Genomic DNA, 15,025 nt, shown 5'->3' on the forward strand with positions numbered 1-15,025 from the left:
ATAAATTGCAGATCCATAGCTTTCTATGGCCCTATGCACACGAGCGTGATTTACACGGATCCGTGTGGGGGCCGCAAATCCGGACCACAAAAACTCAAGACAAGTAATTTCACGGTCCGGATTTGCCAATAATGGTGAATTGTTGTGGATCTGTGAATCCTAATGATACACAAATGCACAACTAACCAGTGCAGTCGTGTGCATGAGGCCATAGTGTGTGTAACGTATGTATGTATGTATGTATGTGTGTGTGTGTGTGTGTGTACAATACAGAGCTGGCTCCGAGTTTACGTGGGGCCCTGGGCGACACAGACTGAGTGGGCCCCTTTACGGGGAAAAGTCACGGCGGCAGAAAAATTAAAAAAATCGGCACTTTGTGCCCCCATATAGACGTTAGGCCCTGTTTATGCCCCCATATAGAAGTTAGGCCCACAGTTTGTACCCCAATAAATTTAGTGCCCTCTGTAGATAGTGCCACACAGCACTCCTGAAACACCAACTATCATCATGGGTGACTTTAACCATCCCCATTGATTACCCAATCTCCCCATCTGCCTCCCAGTTTCTATCTTTAATCTCCTCCCTAGGTCTGTCGCAACTTACTAACTCTCCTACACATGAAGACGGGCATTCGCTTGACCTGGTATTCATCCGTCTCTGCTCGGTTTCAGACTTTAATAATTCTCCCGCACTCTGATCACAACCTTCTCTCCTTTACTATCAAAAATTCTCTGCCTCCACAGGACATGCCTACCTATCAGACATACAGAAATCCACATGCCTTTAGAAGCAACTCATAGACAGTTTACAGTCCACATTGTTCCCTATCTCTTCCCTCTCATGTCCTAATCTGGCAACCAAACATTACAATAACACTCTCAAAAATGCTTTGGATGAAGCAGCCCCCCTACACTCCGAACCACCAGGCAAAGATGTACAATACCCTGGCACACACCTCAATCCCACTTTCTTCAGTGGTGCTCAAGACGTGCCGAACGTCTGTGGAGAAAATCGCACTTGTCAGCAGACTTCCTCCATTACAAATATATGCGGAGAACTTACAACTCTGCCCTTCACAATGTCAAACAAGACTATTTCACCTCCCTCATCTCCACACTATCTAAGACGCCAATCACAGATCTCCAGTGCCGAAGACCCGGCCACTTATTTTAAAGTTAAAATTGACAACATCCGAGTAATCAGTCAAATTCCCTGAATTCCTTTGACAACACCTTTTCCACTACCCATGATTCCTCAGGAGGCGTCAATACAACTATCCGCTGGGTACGGACACCATTTCAAGACAAACTTATCGAAGAAACAATGACTACTTCACCCCTAATTTTCAATCTGAATTCATTTGCTAAAGCCGCCACCAGTACATACACTCCCACAAGAGTGTCGCCCGACCCCTCACCAAGTAGTACTCTATCCAATATATATTTTTTAGAGTTTCCCCCGGCACCGAATATCAGCCCCTAAGGTCAAAACCATATTCCTCACAAAAATCTGTAGAACAGATAATGTTATTAGCAGCATAGAAGCTGAAGGCAAAATGTTTATTAATGCAATTATCTTCCTTCTTTACAAATGTAACCACCACAATTATTTTATACTATATTGCTAATGTAAGCAACAGCAAAAACATGTACTTTACAAATAGTCTTATATGTTTATATATTACCTTTTTTAAGTTTTGATAATAAATGACGCTAACCAGGAGACAGAATGCAGCTAGTGATATCAGTAAGCCTTTATACGACAGGAGGGAGTTCATTCTGCCTGCAAAGAAACAATACAAAGTATATATAAACCTAGCTAGTACAATATATTTATTATTTGTATACATCCATATTTATTTCTATCTCTTACTCTAGCTATATATGAATATATATGTCTCATATCTATCTTTCTCTATCTCATAACTATCTCTCTAACCCTATCTCTGACTATCTACCTCTCTATATATACACTTTTTTTCGTTTAATTCAAACCACACTGTGGCCACTTTTTACACACAAGAAGGCTCCACCTGCTGGAAGACCTAAAATATCAAGAAACAACTATTTGACTGAATATATAAATACAGTGCATATGTTGACATAATTGTAAAACCCTTTGAGGACAGTTGCAAAGATACTGTGACAAATTTAAAAGGGATAACAGTCACGCTTGATACTTTGCTTGCCAGTTTAGACGTTGAAGCAATTTACATCAGTACCCATCGTGATTTGGGACTGGAAGCAGTTTTACAGTTTTTGAAGACTAGAAGATTACACCTTTGTAAGCACAATTTGTTTAAGATTTATTGAAATTTATTTTGAAACACCATTTTCTCGTTTTTTAAGCTAATTTTTACCACCAGCTCTGGGCAACTGAGATGGGGCAAAGTGTTCTCCGTCGTATCCAAATCTACTCCTGGGCTGGTGGGAAGACCAACGTGTTTAATGAGGTTTTATAATTATTTTTACACACCATATAAGTTTTGAGGTGAATACATTATTATTATAGATATGAAAGGATATACCCAACTTAAACATTTATGGCATATTCATATTGGGGCAACGCAGCAGACAGAAATCATAGGTAAGGGACCACCAGGGAATTAATTTATGATTGTAAGTTGTTAGTTACTTCAAGAGTGTGTTCATTGAGATTCATATTTATATTAGGTACCTATCAGCACATGCTGAGCCTCATTTGAACCATGTGCAATTGCAATTTAAATTTTATGTGCATCGCTCCATACCTATGCTAAATCTATCTTTATGCTAGTCACATATTAATTGATTTGCGGATGCCAGCTTGTGTTTTCCGGTTTTGATCCATCAACTGTTAGGCTGGGTTCACACTACCTATTTTCAGACGTAAACGAGGCGTATAATGCCTCGTTTTACGTCTGAAAATAAGGCTACAATACGTCGGCAAACATCTGCCCATTCATTTGAATGGGTTTGCTGACGTACTGTGCAGACAACCGGTCATTTACGCGTCGTCGTTTGATAGCTGTCAAACGACGACGCGTAAAAATACAACCTCGTCAAAAGAAGTGCAGGACACTTCTTTCAGACGTAATTTGAGCCATTCTTCATTGAACTCAATGAAGCACAGCTCAAAATTTACAGCTGTTAGAGAAGCCTCGCAAAATGCGAGGAGGAGCAATTACGTCTGAAACGAGGCAGCTGTTTTCTCCAGAAAACAGTCTGTCATTTCAGACGTAAAAGCCTGCTACCGTGTGCAGATACCCTTATGGTGTTTAAATACTTTTTAATTGAAAATTAAATCATGTTTCTTTTATGGGAAAATGCTTGGAAATTTTCTATATATCCACATAAATGTCTGATAGATGCATGTCCCAGCTCTGAGACCTTTACCTATATCGAGAAAGGGGGTCCCTGGCCCCCGTTCCGCACATGCGTACCGACTCTGTTTATTCTATTCTATGGGTGTTACGGAAACAGCTGAGCAAGTGCTGCTCGGCTTTTTCCGTATCTACTATAGAACAAAAATGTTCATCTACTAGTCCCCGCCTGTAATCTGCAGCCACCAGCCACCTTACCAGGCAAAACGAAGGTCGGATGACCTAGACTCTCGATATAGGTGTGGATATTAGAGCTGGGACCGATATCTATCAGACATTTATGGCATTTCCTGATAATATGCCATAAATGTCTAAGTTGGAAAACCCCTTTATTTGGAAGGGTCCTTTTTTTTTTTTACCATTTTGATGATCTATTACATTTAAATTCTTTGGGCTTATATTAACCCCTTAGTGACCAAGCTTGTTTGGACCTTAATGACCAAGCCAAATTTGTCAAATCTGGTATGTGTGACTTTATCAGAGAATAACTCTGTGAAAGTTTTGACTATCCAAGTAATTCTGACATTGTTTTTTCGTCACATGTTGTACTTTATTTTAGTGGTAAAAGTAGACTGATACGATTTGCGGAAATAACTTAAAAAATAGAAAAATTGAAGAAATTTTGTAAAAATTATCATTTTTCCCTATTTTTAACTGCAATATGTCACATATGTACACACATACTGTACAATTTTTTTTATTAAATATATATTTCCATCTCCTTACTCTATTTTGGCAGCACTTTTGAAAAAAAAAATTAATTTTTGAGCAATTTAGAGGACTTACAAGTTAAGTAATAATTTTATAAATTTTGTAGTACATTTTGTTTTCCTGCACCAAGCTAGGTTTTCATAGGCTCATAGGTGTCAGAATGGTGGAAACCCCCACAAGTGACCCCATTTTGAAAACTAGACCCCTTAAGGTATTTATTAAGGGGTGTTGTAAGTATTTTGACCCCACAGTTTTTTTGTAAGAATTCATGCAAAGCAGGCATAAAAAAATATAATTTAACTTTTTTCATAAAAGTATCACTTTGAAGACCGATTTCTTTGTAAAGCGACCATGAGAATGAAGAAACACACCCAAAAATCTATCACCCTGTTTCTCCTGTTTTCAAAAATGCCCCCATTGTGACCCTAATGCGTTGCCTGGACACACGACAGGGCCCGAAAGGGAGGGAGCACCAGGAGGCTTTCAGGACTCATATTTTGCTTGAAAATGTTTTAGGCCCCACTGTACATTTGGAGAGGTTTTGAACTACCAGAACGATAGAAACTCCCCATAAACGACCCCATTTAGAAAACTAGACCCCTTAAGGTATTTATCTAGGGGTGTAGTGAGTATTTTGACCCCACAGTTTTTTGCTAAATTTAATGCATAGCAGGTGAAAAAAAAAATAATTCACTTTTGTAATAAAAGTATCACTTTGAAGACCGATTTCTGTGTAAAGCGACTATAAGAATGAAGAAACACACGCCAAAATCTATCACCCTGATTCTCCTGTTTTCAAAAATGCCCCCATTGTGACCCTAATGCATTGCCTGGACACACGACAGGGCCCGAAAGGGAGGGAGCACCCAGAGGCTTTCAGGACTCATATTTTGCTTGAAAATGTTTTAGGCCCCACTGTACATTTGGAGAGGTTTTGAACTACCAGAACGATAGAAACTCCCCATAAACTACCCCATTTAGAAAACTAGACCCCTTAAGGTATTTATCTAGGGGTGTAGTGAGTATTTTGACCCCACAGTTTTTTGCTAAATTTAATGCATAGCAGGTGAAAAAAAATAAAAATTCACTTTTTTAATAAAAGTATCACTTTGAAGACCGATTTCTGTGTAAAGCGACTATAAGAATGAAGAAACACATGCCAAAATCTATTACCCTGTTTCTCCTGTTTTCAAAAATTCCCCCATTGTGACCCTAATGTGTTGCCTGGACACACAGCAGGGCCCGAAAGAAAGGGAGCACCCGGAGGCTTTCAGGACTCCTATTTTGCTTGAAAATGTTTTAGGCCCCACTGTACATTTGGAGAGGTTTTGAACTACCAGAACGATAGAAACTCCCCATAAACTACCCCATTTAGAAAACTAGACCCCTTAAGGTATTTATCTAGGGGTGTAGTGAGTATTTTGACCCCACAGTTTTTTGCTAAATTTAATGCATAGCAGGTGAAAAAAAAAAAAAATTCACTTTTTTAATAAAAGTATCACTTTGAAGACCGATTTCTGTGTAAAGCGACTATAAGAATGAAGAAACACACGCCAAAATCTATCACCCTGTTTCTCCTGTTTTCAAAAATGCCCCCATTGTGACCCTAATGTGTTGCCTGGACACACAGCAGGGCCCGAAAGAAAGGGAGCACCCGGAGGCTTTCAGGACTCCTATTTTGCTTGAAATTGTTTTAGGCCCCACTGTACATTTGGAGAGGTTTTGAACTACCAGAACGATAGAAACTCCCCATAAACGACCCCATTTAGAAAACTAGACCCCTTAAGGTATTTATCTAGGGGTGTAGTGAGTATTTTGACCCCACAGTTTTTTGCTAAATTTAATGCATAGCTGGTGAAATAAAATAAAAAAAACACTTTTTATATAAAAGTATCACTTTGAAGACCGATTTCTTTGTAAAGCGAACATGAAAATGAAGAAACACACCCCAAAATCTATCACCCTGTTTCTCCTGTTTTCAAAAATACTCTCATTGTTGCCATAATCTGCTTATTAGACGTGTGGCTGGGCCAAAAAGAGAGGGAGCACCCTTTGGCTTTCAGGGCACAATTGAATAAATTCTAGGCCCCATATCATGCATTTAGAGGCATTGAGCTGCCTGAACAAAAAAAAACCACGCAGAAATGACCCCATTTTAAAAACTAAACCCCTAAAGGTATTCATCTAGTGGTGTAGTGGGCATGCGGACCAAAAATTTTTTAAAGGAGGAAATAATGGGTATCATTTCAGACACTATGGGTATATAATGTTTTCTTCAAGCTTTTATTACGTTTCCACATGAAATAGAGGAGACGTGGTAGAAGGTTATTTTGTTAGAAATACGCCACATTAATAAATTTGTGCGGCACAGAATAGAAGTGAAGCCGTGTATTCATAACGGATAAATGTTGCTATAGACGTATTTGCCTGTACTTATGACTATGTCTTGCTGAAGAAGCAGTTGGTGCCATTATGATGTCATTGTGGACAGAATTCTGTCCTAAAATAAAATCAGTCAGAGAGGAAAAAATAAACTGTACTGGAGTGACGGGCAATATCTTCAAACAAATGGAGGAAAATGTATCCAACTATGTTGCAAACTCGAGTCTGTTCACTAGATAGAAGAACACCTGCAGGGCTGTCATGACAAGGATTTTTTTTTTCAGTGACTGGTTGTACAACTTCTCTTTAGCTCCATCAATCCTTATGAGGGACGAATGTGCCAAGTGACGCGGTACACCATAACAGACCCCTGCCCGGCAAGGTAGGAACCGCTATGTGCACAAAACAACCAATCACCTACAGAATATATAAAAGGACATCTATAGGAACAGTAAAGGATCACTAATCCCCAAAATGATGTCAGTATTTCCAGAAGAACCGTAACAAAGCCCATGGTGTATTGATAAGGAACAGCTCAATTATTAGAGATCCTCCAAATAAAAAAAAAAGATCATGCCCGTATCACGGTACAGAATTAGGAATGTAACAGCCGTATGTGGCAGGACATAGTCATAAGAACAGTCAAAATAAAAAAATTGTGGATGTGGGATTTTGTACTGGACAATTAATTCCAGCACTTGATCACCCACAAATAAATAAAAAAAATCATAAGGGGTAAAATTAGTTTCACGGTCTGAAAAAAATGTGCTCTACAACCTCTCCCACAAGAAATAATCCCTACTTGGAAAGCCCACGAACTAAAAAGAAAATATAAAGAAATTGACTCCCTAAAAAGGCCCCAACCCATTATTTTTTTTTGTGTTAAATTCTAGTAATTTGCAACCGTGTGAAAGGTTTCGAAACAGGGGTAGTTACAAAGGGCTGGTTTTGATGGACACATGGGGCAATAAAAGCGGGTATCCCTCCTCCTGCCATGCCTGCTACATACCCGACACCTTTTTTGGGGATATTTTTGGGTCTCAGTGGAGGGAATAGGGTGTAAAAAGTGGCGCTCTGAAAGCCTGCGCACATCCTCAGATTCGCAGGATTGTGCCGGTATAGTGGACTCAAAAAGGAGATGCTCAATGACCTTCTCCTGAAATTGAAGGAAAGTGAGCGTTCCTTGGGCTTTTTTGAAAATAACAAAACTGTTATAGGTAGCAACCTGGATGAGGTAGATTGCTACCTTTTTGTACCAGGCCTTATTTTTGCGCTTCACCAGGTAAGGCTGAAGCACCTGGTCGGAAAGGTCTACACCCCCCATAAATTTGTTGTAGTCTGTTACACAGACAGGTTTCTGCTTTGCAGTGGTAGCCCCCCTCTCCGTAATTGCCACAGTGGTGTCCGTGTGTACGGTGGACAGCATGTAGACATCCTTCTTGTCGGCCCACTTCACTGCAAGCAATTCCTGACTTACAAGGGCCATGGATGTTCCCTTTCCCAAACGCCTGGACACCAACTGTTGTGGGAGTCCCACTCTGTTCTTCCGTACTGTCCCACAGGCCCCTGTATTTGCAGCATGGAGGGCTTTATAAAGGGCAACGCTGGTATAAAAATTGTCTGTATAGACGTGGTACCCCTTGTGCAGAAATGGCTCCATTAGGTTCCACACAATTTTGCCAGAGGTGCCAATAGTTTCTGGGCAGCCTGGGGTATAAATTTGGCAGTCCCTGCCTTCATAGATTTTGAAACCGCAGGTGTAACCCGTTGTGCTCTCGCAAACTTTGTACAATTTCACCCCATATCTGGCTCGTTTGGAAGGGATGAATTGACGAAAGGAAAGACGCCCTTTGAAGCTCATGAGCGATTCATCTACTGACAAATTTTTGTCAGGGGTGTACAACTTTAAAAATAAATCATTTAGAAGGGTGATTAATGGCCTTAATTTATTAAGCCGATCATAAGCTGGGTCACTTCTTGGGAAGACTTGGGAATTATCAGTAAAATGCATGAATCGCATTAGGGCCTCATAGCGGTTTCTGGACATCACTGCTGCAAATACAGGGGTAGCGTGGACAGCACTACAAGTCCAGTAGGACCGGACAGAGGGTTTTTTAACCAAACCCATATTGAGGGTAATGCCTAAAAATTTTTTTATTTCTGGGACACTTGTGGGGCTCCACATTCTGGAGTACATAGATGCAGGCTTTTGTAGAACAAACTGCCTAGCATACAGATTAGTCTGCTGGACTATCAAGTCTAGGACCGTATCACATATAAATAAATTAAAAAAATTATAGGGGGTAAAATTTTGGACGTCGACACTAATTCCTGGGGTCGCTTCAAATTGGGGTACTTGGGGGGAAAATGTTAGTGCAGGATCCCACATCACGGGAGGGACTGCAACACTCGGCCCTGCACTTGACACCTCTACAGCGACTGACGTATCCACCACCATAGGACTATGGGGTTCAGCGGTGGAATTAGAATCGTCACTGTCACTGTCTGGAACAAATTCTGAAGCGGTGTCTGTTTCGCTTTCAGAAGTGTCGGAACATAGCAAGGCGTAGGCTTGCTCCGCGCTGTACATACGCTGAGACATATTTATAGATGTGTATGTATATATATATATATATATGCCCTATAAGTCCTAACCCTAAAGTAAACCTAAAATCCTAAAAACGACACAAATTTATTTTTTTTTTTTTATATATATATATATTTTTTTATATTTTTTTTATTTTTATATAACAGACGTAAAATTAATTCTAAACGGCCCTAAACACGAACGCTAAACTAGCCCTAACCCTAAAGTAACGCTAAACTAACGGTAAACTAGCACTAACGCTAAACTAGAACTAACGGTAAACTAGCACTAACGCTAAACTAGCGCTGACGCTAATCTAGCGCTGACGCTAATATAGATTTGATATATTATATATATATATATATGTGTGTGTATAAGAACTATGATTTTTTATCACTTTCTTTCTTCACAGCACAGGACTTAGACTGATTTCTCTCTCCTCTCAGAACAACTACAATGGGAGGAGAGAGAAACACAGCCCATGTCCTGGCTGTGTTTTGAAAATAACTGTCAGTGATCTCTGTGATAGGTTTTATCACAGAGATCACCTGATCAGGGACCAGTCACAACGGTCCCTGATTGTTGCTGTGCCAGATGACGACACAGGTAAGTTATGCAAAGCGCACTCGGGCGCCATTTTGGGGGGGGGGGATCGGACCGGGGGGGGGGGATCGGACCGGACCGGGGGGGGGGGGAATCGGACATGAAGGGGAATCGGACGGGGGGGGGGGATCGGACGTGGGAGGGGGGGGCGCACTATTTACCCGTTCTCTCTCCTCTCTAAGGAGTTATTCCATGAGAGGAGAGAGAAATGGCGATTATCCGCCGGTTTAGCGTGAACGCCGTGAAATAGGGATTCACGGCGATCACGTGACCAGAGACCACTCGTTATGGTCTCTGGTCGTTGCCCCGAACTCTCAGCTACCTCCGGTAGCTGAGAGAACGGAGCCCCAATCTTTAATTTCGGCGCTACTTTAGGCTAATGCGATCACGTTAAAAGGCGTCGCATTAGCCTAAAGCCCATTAGTGAGGAACGTAAAAAGGCGTACTGTTGGTCACTAAGGGGTTAAACTTCTAAAATTCACCAACATACTATACATTTTTGGGACTTGGCAGTCTGTATAGCTGAGACAAATTCAGACAAACATTTAGGGAAAATCTACGTACACAAACTTAATCTCCTAGTCTGGGACAGCTACCACCCACCCAGTTCAAAAGGAGTTATCCTGTAGGACAGTATTTAACCCCTTCCCCCTGCTTGCATTCTGGGCCCTAATGACAAAGCAATTTTTTTTTAGTTTTTCCATCGTCACATTCGAAGAGCTATAACTTTTTTTATTTTCACGTGGACATGGCTGTATGAGGACTTGTTTTTTTGCGGGATGAGTTGTATTTTTCAATGGCACCATTTTGGAGTATGTAGAATTTTTTTATTGATTTTTTTGGGGGGGATATAAAAAAAACCAGCAATTTAGCCATTGTTCTATGTGTTTTACATTTACGCCGATTACTGTGTGGTGTAAATAACATGCTGCCTTTATTCTATGGGTCGGTACGATTACGGCGATACCAAATATGCATAGTTTTTTTATGTTTTACTACTTTTTCAGAATAAAAACACTTTTGAACTAAAATAATTTTATTTTGCATCGTCGCTTTCCAAGAGCCATAACTTTTTTATTTTTCCGTCAATGTCGCCATATGAGGGCTTGTTTTTTGCGGGACTTCATTGCTACCAATTTGGGGTACATGGGACTTATCTGCTAACCTTTTATTATTTTTTGTGGGGGGAATGGAAAAAATTGCAATTTTGCTGTTGTTTTTTTGCATTTTTTACGGGGTTCACCTTGCGGTTTAAATAATATGATAACTTTATTTTTTGGGTCAATAAGATTGCAGGGATACCATATATGTGTAGTTTTTATTTTATTTTTACACTTTTACTAAATCCATTTGTTTGGTAAAATATGGTTTAATGTGTACCTTATTAATTTTTATTTCACATTACATATTTTTTCAGTCTCACTAGAAGACTTCACTATGCGATCTTTAGATCGCAGATATAATGCTTTGGTGTACTTTGTATACCAGAGCATTATTACCTGTCAGTATAAAACTGACAGGCATCTATTAGGACGTGCCTCTGGCCTGTCCTAATAGGTATTTAGCCAGGGCAGACCTGGGGGCCTTTGTTAGGCCCCCGGCTGCCATGCCACCCCATCGGATGCCTGCATTTGCGGGCCGCCGATGGGTGACAGAGGGTGCTCTCTCCCTCTGTAAACAACTTAAATGCAGCGGTCACAAATGACTGCCGCATTTAAGGGGTTAAATGTCTGCGATCTAAGTAAACTTCGATCGCTGCCGTTGGAGCAGGAGCCCGGCTTTTATCAGACAGCCGAGCCCTGGCTCCAGCCTGCACAAGAGACCCATGCAGGACATTGATTAGGCCGCCGTGAAAAGGCGGCGGCCTAGAATAAAGCCCATTAATGACCGCCGTGAAAAGGCGTATCAGTGTAACACCAAGGGTCAGAGCGGCAACAGCTGGCATCAAAAGGTATAACGGAACCGCTGCCAGGTTTGCATGTTACGGAAAGATGTCTTGGTGCACAATTTTTTTAAACCAGAAAAACAAACAGCACCCTAAGCTGGCTTCCCATAAAACCCACTGGTAGCTATAAGTCTGGGGAATACTGTAGCTGTTTGTTTGTTTGTTTGTTTGTTTGTTTGTTTGTTTGTTTGTTTGTTTGTTTGTTTGTTTGTTTGTATCTCCCCTAAAAAGTTATTTGAATTCTAAAAATAATAGAGAGAACAATATTGAGGAATTCATAAATTGTAAAACAAAGTAGGTCATATATGTAATGCAATGTCCCTGCCTATTATTGTACAGTGGAAAAACGATCCAACAGTTGAGAAAAAGAATCTCTCAACATCTAAGTGCTATCCATACTGGGAAAGATACACCGTTGACTAGACACGTTAGATTTGTACATAACAATTATTCAAAGATAGTGAGGTTTGGGAAATACAACAAGTAAAATTAGGACCAAGAAGAAGTGATTTAGATAAATTGTTGCTACAATTATTTGAGGCTAAATGGATGTACAGATTGTTTAAATCTCCAGAGCTTAGAGTATCCAAAGGTTTTACCTTTACATTTATTTAAGAAATACAGATCCTGCTTTGTAGAAAAAGAAGATTGTATGTTATTACATTTTTTTAATTCTGCCAATTTGAGGCACATGATGTTTAACATATTTTTTCATATCTTTTTGTTTGAAAGTAGTTAACTTCTCTGCCCCTTTTAATTATTTTCTCCATACACACTTTAAATGCTATGTATACCTTTGAAAGTCACATTTTATTTTCTAAATAAAAAGCTCAGTCAGGGTGATTAGTGCAACTTTCTAAAAAGTTTTTATTAAAAATGTGCTTTTACTTTTTTATGTACAGCTGCTCTTTATTCTCTATACAGAGCAGCTGTATCTTTTGCTATGACCTGAATCAGTCAGTCCTGCGGACCTGACAGGCTCAGTGTCACCAGGTCCTGTGTTCGATCCACGTATAATCTCTCACATCTAAATTATGAATTTATATGGGATAGATTACAGGTAGATCCTGCGTGTCAAAGACAAGCATTACCCGCTGTCACTGAGCCCGTCAGTCCTGTGGACCTGATGGGAGCAGGATTTAGCAAAAGATACAGCTGCTCTGTATACCGAAAACAGCAGCTGTATCTCAAAAAGTAAAAATATATATTTTTTTTTAACTATTTGGAAAGTTGCACTTATCACACTGACTTACCTTTTTATGAAAAGAATACTATTCCTTTCAAGATCATACTGCCTACCATTTGTAGTAATATTATATAATTAGAGTATTATATAAAATAAAACATAGATTAAGATAGAAGGGCTGCATAAAACTTCTCATTGATCAGAGTTAGACATTTAAATAATTTCCAGTATTTTTTTTCTTTTTTATTATTATTATGATGCTATATAAATATGATAACGGTCCCACATATCAAGTTTACAAAATATGTAATATAAACAGCAAATCCTGAGAGCCCACCATCCTTAAAAGAACAAAACAGACAGAGAGAATGAGAGGGAAAAAAACACTCTAAATGATATACCTAAAAGAACACCATTTTTTTTCCCCCTAGGAAAATCAGCATAAAATCCTAATCTCAGAACTATATTTACCCAATATTTCCAATAGTTATACCATTGGGGCTATTCTCTCCTCCGTAGATAGGTATTGTAACCATGGATACCATTTCGTATAAAATGTATGCAATGAAATTTCTCAAACAACATGACCCTGTTCACCTGTCTCTTCCACTCCCCGAAGTGAGGTATAACATTCGAATCCCGGTAACGGAGTATCACTAACCAGACCAAAATAACATTTGTAATATCAATTTTAAATTCTTTACCTCTCTCTCAATATCAGAACCAAATACACACAGAACAGGGTTATAATGGATTATACAAAATAATTTTTAACTGATACACTTCAGTATCTCATACCAATACCTACGTAGCCTTGGGCAATTCCATAGGAGGTGGACAAGGTCTGTAACTAGCATTGAACATTTCCGAAACTTCGAGGAATCTCTAATTTACATTTGTTTCCAAATTTTGTTTCTATTGAATATAGAAGCATTCAAACAAGTATAAATCTACTATAGGCGCGCAGGCCTGCAATCATAAGCAGTACAGAAATAATAAAATAATACAAAGAGGGGAGGGGAAAAGGGGGGTTTTATAACATTAAATAAAACAAATAGAACAGAGTGCCTGAATATAGCATAACATCTACAAATCATAATGTATTGCACACATGATGTCAACAGGCTACAAGTCAGAAACGAAGTGTGTTATTTAGGCGAAGGGCTAAGTCCAACCAAAGAGTTCTTACAACAAAGAGACTAGCTAAGCAGCAAATGAGGGCCCACCATTTAAGAAACAGCTTGTATATCCATGTGTCCAAACCCAACAGAACCAATACATCATGCGGATATAGTGCTTCTAACAGTGGCATGTCTTGTAGCATTGAAATCCCACCACGATTTCTATAATGTCAAAAATTTGGTGTGAGTACCTCACTCCCAACTAGAGAGTTCCTCCAACCGAGCAATTTGTTGAACTTTCTCAAACCATTGTTCTAAAGATGGAGGAGTGATTGATCTCCACTTTAGAGGGATGGGAAGCTTAGCAGCAGTTATCAAAATCGTGGGGAGATTATCCTTAGAGGGGATCAACTCCGGCTTTGGGAGTCAAAGCAGGATAAGCTCAGGAGAGAGGGAGACAGATTTAGAGCTAATTCAATTTATATGATGTAAAACATCCCTCCAAAATGGTTTGATAACCATACCGTTCCACCAAAGATGGGACATCATACCTCACTCAGAATTACACCTCCAACAGGTATCATCTAGAGAATAACCCATTCATTTAATTTTTTTATGCCATCTTGTCATGGTCTAATAAGAATTCTCTTGGATTCTAAAGCATCTCGAGAACCCATGAGAGTTAGCTAAGATGCTGGAGGTCTCAGCTGGTGTAAACCATGTGTCCCGTTCCCTTTCCCAAGCTGCTATAAAGGATGGTGCAACTGAGTCATCATTGGAGAGCAATAATCTATAAATTTTGGATAACAGTCCTTTAGGTAGCTGAGGGGCCACCAAAAATGACTCCAGCCAGTTGGTGTCTCTTAAAGGTGATCGAGTCATTCCCGCAAATCTTCTACATATGCGGTGGAAAGACAATATATGTAAAAAAGATACCCTATTAGTCTCAGTTGCAGATAACAAGGAAACCAATGCAGGTATTTGCGTGGGGTTTCTGAGGTGGGGAGAAACTGTACAGTACGTTAACCTTGACCAGGGTAGTAATAAAGATGTAGGGTGTTGTGTGACATAAGCCGGGAATAGACTAAGAGGCATTAATGGTGATGGGGGACTATAGGCTTCTGACAAT

General features: G+C 39.7%; 1 protein-coding gene across 2 annotated transcripts in view; it reads right to left on the minus strand.

Moving 5' to 3' along the window:
• The window catches only part of LOC142661482 (NXPE family member 1-like), a 233,560-nt gene that overhangs the window by 169,150 nt on the left and 49,385 nt on the right, over window positions 1-15,025 (minus strand). Inside the window, exon 2 of one of the 2 annotated variants that reach the window (XM_075838883.1) lies at window positions 1,685-1,782. The exons of the other annotated variant lie outside the window; for it this stretch is intronic. Within the exon in view, the coding sequence (XP_075694998.1) occupies window positions 1,685-1,777 (93 nt within the window). The 5' untranslated portion in view covers window positions 1,778-1,782. The remainder of the gene's footprint in view (window positions 1-1,684; window positions 1,783-15,025) is intronic. 2 annotated transcript variants of the gene reach the window in all.

Source organism: Rhinoderma darwinii, chromosome 10 (assembly GCF_050947455.1).
Source record: "Rhinoderma darwinii isolate aRhiDar2 chromosome 10, aRhiDar2.hap1, whole genome shotgun sequence".
NCBI lineage: Eukaryota > Metazoa > Chordata > Amphibia > Anura > Rhinodermatidae > Rhinoderma > Rhinoderma darwinii.